The sequence below is a fragment of the Acanthisitta chloris genome, unplaced genomic scaffold (assembly GCF_000695815.1).
Source record: "Acanthisitta chloris isolate BGI_N310 unplaced genomic scaffold, ASM69581v1 scaffold2597, whole genome shotgun sequence".
Classification (NCBI taxonomy): domain Eukaryota; kingdom Metazoa; phylum Chordata; class Aves; order Passeriformes; family Acanthisittidae; genus Acanthisitta; species Acanthisitta chloris.
Genome location: NW_008681867.1, coordinates 10,601 through 17,320, shown reverse-complemented (window position 1 = coordinate 17,320; position 6,720 = coordinate 10,601). Strand labels below are relative to the sequence as shown.

Below are 6,720 nucleotides of genomic sequence, written 5' to 3'. Positions count from 1 at the left end.
CCATGGGGCTGATGTGCCAATGTGCCCTGATACCACATGGAATTTTGAAGTTCTGCTTTTGTTTATTCTCTCAATGCAGTTTCTGACTCTGAAACCTTTTTGGTATTTTTCTTTTAAACAGAGGCAAAGGTTTATTTTTCACTGTCACAGCATGGGGAATGTGGGGCCACCACCCATGTAGGGTGTTAAAGCCCTCTGAAAGATGCTGTATGAAAATGGTGTCTGCCTAATGCAGGCTTTGCATGTATTTCCTATTCTGCATGAACTCTTCCATCTCTCCCATTTCCTTGGTGTCTGTGAGTTTCCTGTAATGCATCAGCAAAGGTGATTCAGTCACATGTGGCTCATTTAGAAATGTCTGGGCAGCACTGAAAGCAAACAGTCCCTTCCTGACCCAGATATGTTTCTGACTCCTGCAGCTATCAGTCCCATGAAGTCGTTAGCTCCATGGAAGCAGCTCTGGCCCCTTGCACTTCATCAACAGGAGGGTTAGAAAAGGTCTGGTTACAGATTCTTTACATCTTGTGCTACATGAACTATGAAAGAAACCAGGTCAATTCAACCTTCAAATTCCAGCAGGATTTCTCAGGATGGGCAGGTAAAGACCATCATACACATTTTTACTTCTCAGCCAATTAGAGTTGATTTGTAAAGCCCTGGGGAACATTAAAAATGCCTCATATAAGCTGAATTACATACAAATCATTCCTGTTATCCCATGTCTAGATCCTGTACATTTTCTGTTAATCAATACTGGCCATGCAGGGAAACTGTTTATGCAATTTAACTATATTTAATTGAAATTTGTGTATGTCCAGGAGCTACTGTAAAAATCAACTTTCTTTTCTAAAACCTTGGCAACAATGCAAATGGGATTTTTGGCCTGTCAGGCAACAGATGTGTATTTTAAGAGTGTGGCAGTATCCCATGATACTCACATAGGTGCACACACTGGCTGCTGGAAAATGTCAGACTTGGGAAGCTCTGGGTAAGGAAGGGATTAAAGTGGCTCCTGAATTTGTCTCACATGTGGCTTTTGGTATGCCCTCTCGCAAACACCATCCACTTCAGCTGAGATGGTAACAAACTGCTGCATTTTCTGGAAGGCATCTGGCTGGGGTGTCTGTGCTCTGCATTTCACCTCTTTCATGCTGTAAAAGTGCTAGAAATCCCAAATATTTGAGAAAGCAGCCTCGAGCTTCACCCCTTGTATTTACATTATGCCACTGTGCATTAATTCAGTGAGGCTTACATAAGCTATGTGAATGTAACCTCTAGAGTCTGGGAGCAGTAGCTGTAGCTGCTCTTTTAATTTCCTCAGGAAAGGCATCACCAACATACTGAGGAGTAAATAATTTAAAAGATTCCTCATTAAAAAAATAAATATGGAAGCTAACATGCCAAGAGATCTATAACCTGCTCTTTTTAGACATTATTTCCATAGCAGGGCACAATACCAGCCGTGCCACTCCTGCACAGGATCAGCTGGGAGCTTGTGTCGCACTGTCATGCTTTATTCCACACAGACAGAAATAGGTGAGTATCTTTCCATGAACTAAGCCAGCCAGTTCCCATGTGGGGCAGCCAAGAGCTATTTTGGAACCAACCATCACGTATTTGTCTGCTCCCAGCACTGGCATACCCTTAGAAAGTCACGGGAAAGGGTCCCAAAGGGCAGACACTGGTGGGATACGGCAGCACTACTTGCTGTGACAACGTGGATATTACATGACAACGTCAGCACCCTCCAGGACAGCTGCCAGGCTGCCTGGGGAGCCAAAGGGAAATGCAGGGGGTTTCAAAGCCTCCTTCTAGGCTGCAAGGAGATACTTACCTTCATTTGGATTTCTGGTATGAGATGCCTAAGCTAGAATTGATTTATCCAACATCCCAGCAGCTGCAGCCCTCCCCTGAGACATGGTGGCAAGAATTAATATGCTCCTGCTGTCCAGTCAGAAAGAGAGGTTTAAAGCCAGGTCTCCCTTCTTCTTGAGGGCTGGTCTCTTGGGGTCAAGCTCTCCTGGTGCAGTTCTTCTACTCAGTGTAAATAATTACTGGCTAGCCCACAGCAAGAGAGGAAAAAAGACAAACTGACCTGCTCGTTTGGTGATCGGGGCACTTGTGGGGGAAGCAGGGGAGCAGGCTTCAAACTCCTGCTCTAATGAATATTGAATTATTTATGTACCACTGAAGAGCTTCAACAGGAGAGGCAAGATTATAGATATTCACCTCTGCATTCCTGAACCCTGCCCTTCCCTTTGGAGGCTCAGGTGTGTGCTGGTGTGGTGCACAGGGAGGCTCTGCAGGGGAGATCCAAGGGGATAGAGTCCTATGGGGGCTCACACATGTTGGGGTGCCACATGGGTCACTGCAGTGGGACGTGAAGCCTGGTGCATGCTAAACAGTAGTGGTGTAGGAGACACAAGTAACAAGGGGTTTTAGAGCTGTGGACATGACTGTGACACAGCGAGTGAAATCTGGCTCAAAATCAGCTCTAATGTGCAGGGGATACTTGGAAGGTTCATTCCATGCTATCCCCATTAGTTAGCCCTAAGCCTGGCTCCAAGCACATCCCTGAAAATGCTACAGTCCCTGAATTTGGGGTCTCTGAATATCCCACAGGGTAGACTCAGGTCACTAAAGGAATTTGGCCCTTGGGAGCTTGGACATCACTGAATGTGGGAAGAAGGCTCCTAAATCACCGAGAAAAAAATTACATTGCTAATTCGTTTTTCAGAGTCAGACATGGGCTTTTCATTGAAATCATACCCAGTTCTCTGTGCTGCTTGGGCTCTGGCACTTTACAGACCAGTCTAAGCCTCTTTGAACGTGTTTATTGAATCCTTGGGTGCACTGCAGGCTCTGCCAAACCTGTCTGTGCCCTGCACTGTCCTCCCAGGCGCTTTCCTTTTTAGCTCCCTCTCCCTGAAATGCAAGAGCACATCTGTGTCCTGCAACCAGCTATCTCCATGGTGGACCACCTGTCTGCCCTCCACAGCCTGCAGCAAGCTTCCTACAGCAGCTCTGCTGCCACTGATCCTCATGTGGATGCCCATGACATATTGTATTTTCCCTTTCCCCTGAGAGAAGCACCTTCTGGAGACAGTGTGAGCCTTGCATGAGAGCAGCACGGCCCCCTGTGACACACCACAGCCCTCTGCCCCACCACTGCCCCTCAGTCTCAGCTCCTGGACGAGGGGTCCATGGCCCTGGGGTGTGTGGGGAGGTGTGGCATGGCAGGGTTTGCTGCTGACACCAGTGCACAGCTTGCAGTTGCTGTGCTGGAGCACAGGACAGCAGGGACAGCAGGTCGACCCCTGCCCTCCTTCGTCTGTGTAAGGGCCTGACCCTGACTGCAGAAATCACTCTCTGCCATCGGCAAATGTCAACTTTACCTGAACGAAACTGAATTCCCTCCAGTTGAGAGAGTTTGCGATGGATGGAAGTGAAGTGATGGCAAGTAACGACAGCAAGCCCAGGGCAATTATTCCAACAGAGATATAAATCTCCATCCTCCAGACTTCCTCCTCTACCCAGATATTCATCTTCTTCTCCATAGCCTGGCATGACAATGAAGGTTTGTTAAAATGGAGCCTTAGGAACAGAGGAACTGAATTTTATCTGGTTTGGTTTTGCAAGCAGGTTTTCTGGGTGAGCACTGGGCCCTATTCACACCTCCAGCAGCACTATTTGCCTATTTGGGACATATGGAAATGCTCTCTTATCCTACTGTCTTTTGGCCAAAGCTAGACCTGATTTGAAGCTTGCTGGGAAGAACTGCTTGAACACCTTTCAGCTCCCATCCCTGTAACCACAGCAGCAAGCCCCAAAGTCACATTTGGAAGGATAATTACAATGAGAAGTCAGTTCAAAGCCACGAAAACAAATATAGATGCTTGAATATGCAGTAGTCTCCTAATAACCTTTGTTTTAAGTGCATTTAAGGGGGAAATTGTTCATGCTAATGGAAGGGAAGATGGGTTTTATACTGTATGGCAAAGAGGAACATTTAGAACTGTCCTCTTTAGCCCATTAAATGGGTTTAATTTACTAAACAAAGATGTTGCTAGAAAACAGGAGGTAGAGGGGAAATGAACACAGGATGATTGCCTGAAATTAATGTGCAACTATGGCAATCAAGAAGGACCTGCTCAAGGCTGGAGCTGAGGGGCTGGGAATGCTCTGAGAGGTTTGAAGGATGCTCTGAACAGGCACTGCTGCCAAAACCAGCTGTCCTGTTTCTGTCTGCCCTCACAGCACCTTCCTTCCTCCCACCTGGGACACACATTTGGAGTCACTTGGACAAACACCCCAGTGCAGAAAGCAGACTGGTTGTGGGGCAATTCCTTGATCAGGTTCCCCACTCAGCTGCACAAAGCCTGTGCCATCCCAGAAGGGAGCAGGGTAGAGCAGTGAGAAGTCAGGAGCAGGAAGAGAGAATCACATTCTCCTGTGGCACTGCCAAGTTATAGAGCTGGCTGAACTGCCTGAAAGTAGCAATCTCACACTGGATAAACACTGCTGAAAGTTTCAATTAGCAATAAAGTCCTTTTCCATTTCCTCGTTCTCTTAGTCTATGACCAGTTCTTCAACACCATTTTGTAAAACTGGAGGCACATTGTGATGAGGACACACAAAACGTCGAGTTATAACTTGTTCACTCCAGCAGGCACATACTATAAACATCAGGATGAACAAACAGGGATCTCCTAAAATCTAGGGAGAAAAGCTGAGGGGAACTCTGCTCCCTCCACCACTGGATTTCTCCTCTCCTAGCAGTTTTTCCTGCCTCTGCCCCTCTCAGACATGCCAGGTGCTGGGCAAGGCTGGTTTCAAAGGCTTGTCTGTGGCAGTGGCACAGGGGAGTTTTATCCTAGCCTTGGTTGTACATGCATGGGGAACACCCTGCCAAGATGCTAAGCCCACCACCCAACATCTGTATGTGTGTAGAAGATTACTGCGGTGCTGACCTGAGGAGTACCCATGTTACCTGCTTGACAGCCGTCTCGATTAAGAGGTAGCGGTGGGAGCGGCGCATGGGCAGGCAGAGGCTGTACACAGCATGCAGAGCTGCACAGAAGAAGCTGAGGAGACCAATCTGCTTTCGGTGCTGGAGCCACTGGTCGAGCCAATCTGGAAAGCGCCTGTATTTGGTGCCATAGTAGAGCTGGGAACAGGCTGCCAGCACCCCGGGCAGGTAGACAAGAGACAGCATGATGTAGGACACGCAAGGCAGCGTTGTGTTGACCACCTCGATGGGGATCTTGTACAACTTGTTCTTCTGCTCCCTGATGTAAGGGTGGATGACCTGTCGGATCAGGTTGTAAGTGAAGAAGCAAAGAAAAAGCCCCAGAGCCAAAAAGATGGGGATTTTCCAGGCTGGCAAGAGGCGCAGGGGAATGTTCTCGATCTCACGGGCTGACGACATGCAGCCCATGTCCACAGGGGTGAATCCCATGACTTGAGCAATTTCTGCTACGATGCGCTTGGCTTCTTGGTTATTTGAGCAAATCAGAACCTGCAATGAACAGAAATATACATATAGGGCAAAGAGATCAGGCGTCTGGGATGAAGTGTGTGAGGAGGGACGCTGTGTTACAGGGAGCCTACGTTACTCCACTGAGCATTGTGCTTCCTGGCAGGCTTTCTGACTGGAAGCTGCCAAAGACCTCTCTCCTGGACAGGTTTCCTTTCATGTGTGCACTGCCAGTTTGTTTTACCAGCTCTGTTTAGATAAACAGACGGTTACATAATACTTTTCACTTAGGCAGGTGCTACAGAGACTACAAAGCATGAAGTGAGTGAGGGTACTTCACTTCTGAGCAAAGAAATGCAGAAGCTAAAGGGTGGTCTCTGGATGCCATGCCAGTACTTAGACTCCTTCTCCTGGAGCCATTGGCCATCTGTTGATGCTGCCAGATCTCAGCTGCTGAAACAGTTGGGATTTAGCACTTGTTGGAAGAAAACAATACCTGCTTATTTCCATCCCTGGCACCCGACTGCAGCGTCCATGCAGAAACCACATTAAACCCCTTTACCACGGTGCAGGCTGGGAACAGGGAAGCCAAGTACTCTGCGTTGGATTCTTTGTGATGGTTGATCTCGGTGTTGTTACTAACGTCCACCAGGATCTTGCCTGCCAGCACATCAGCCAGGTCACAGAGGGTGGAGTAATGTTCCCTGAAAACTGCCACAAAAATGACATCCGTCTTCTTCACCGCCTCGGCCTGGAAGGTGACTTCTGCTGCAGAAGGGAAGAGGTTGACTTTCCGCTTGGGGTTGCGGCTCCCAACCACCACCTTGAAGCCGGAGCACACCAGGCGGATGGCCAAGGAGCGCGCGAAGTCCCCAGTGCCCAGCACCCCGATGGTGCGGCCAGCCGCTGGCGTGATGCTGGGGTCACCCTCCACGCTCCCATGGCCCAGGAGGGGTTTGGCCATGTCTCCTCTGGACATCCTAGCAGGGAAACCAAGGAGAAATGCAAATTCATTTTGAAGCTCTCGCAGAGACCCAAATCACATCTGCAATCATGGGGAAAAATGACATTGGGACCACTTGAACAGAAGTGCGTGTGGTTTTGTCTCAGTAGCTCAGGACCCATCTGGCAAACCCACCAGCAAGTGAGCAGTAAAGTACAGGAATCATTGGAGGGGGACAAAACACCATGCTGAGTTGGAAGGTGAAGGATTTTAGGAAGGTTCCCAGGTTTGTGTGATCCAA

General features: G+C 48.4%; 1 protein-coding gene across 1 annotated transcript in view; it reads right to left on the bottom strand.

Annotated features, from left to right (window-relative positions):
* STEAP3 (STEAP family member 3, metalloreductase) overlaps positions 1-6,455 on the bottom strand; it is a 9,256-nt gene extending 2,801 nt beyond the window's left edge. Inside the window, exons 1-3 of the mRNA XM_009078246.1 lie at positions 5,973-6,455; positions 4,991-5,518; positions 3,396-3,560 (exon numbers count right to left, since the gene is read on the bottom strand). Of these exons, the coding sequence (XP_009076494.1) occupies positions 3,396-3,560; positions 4,991-5,518; positions 5,973-6,455 (1,176 nt within the window). The remainder of the gene's footprint in view (positions 1-3,395; positions 3,561-4,990; positions 5,519-5,972) is intronic.
* Between the last annotated feature and the right edge of the window lie 265 nt (positions 6,456-6,720).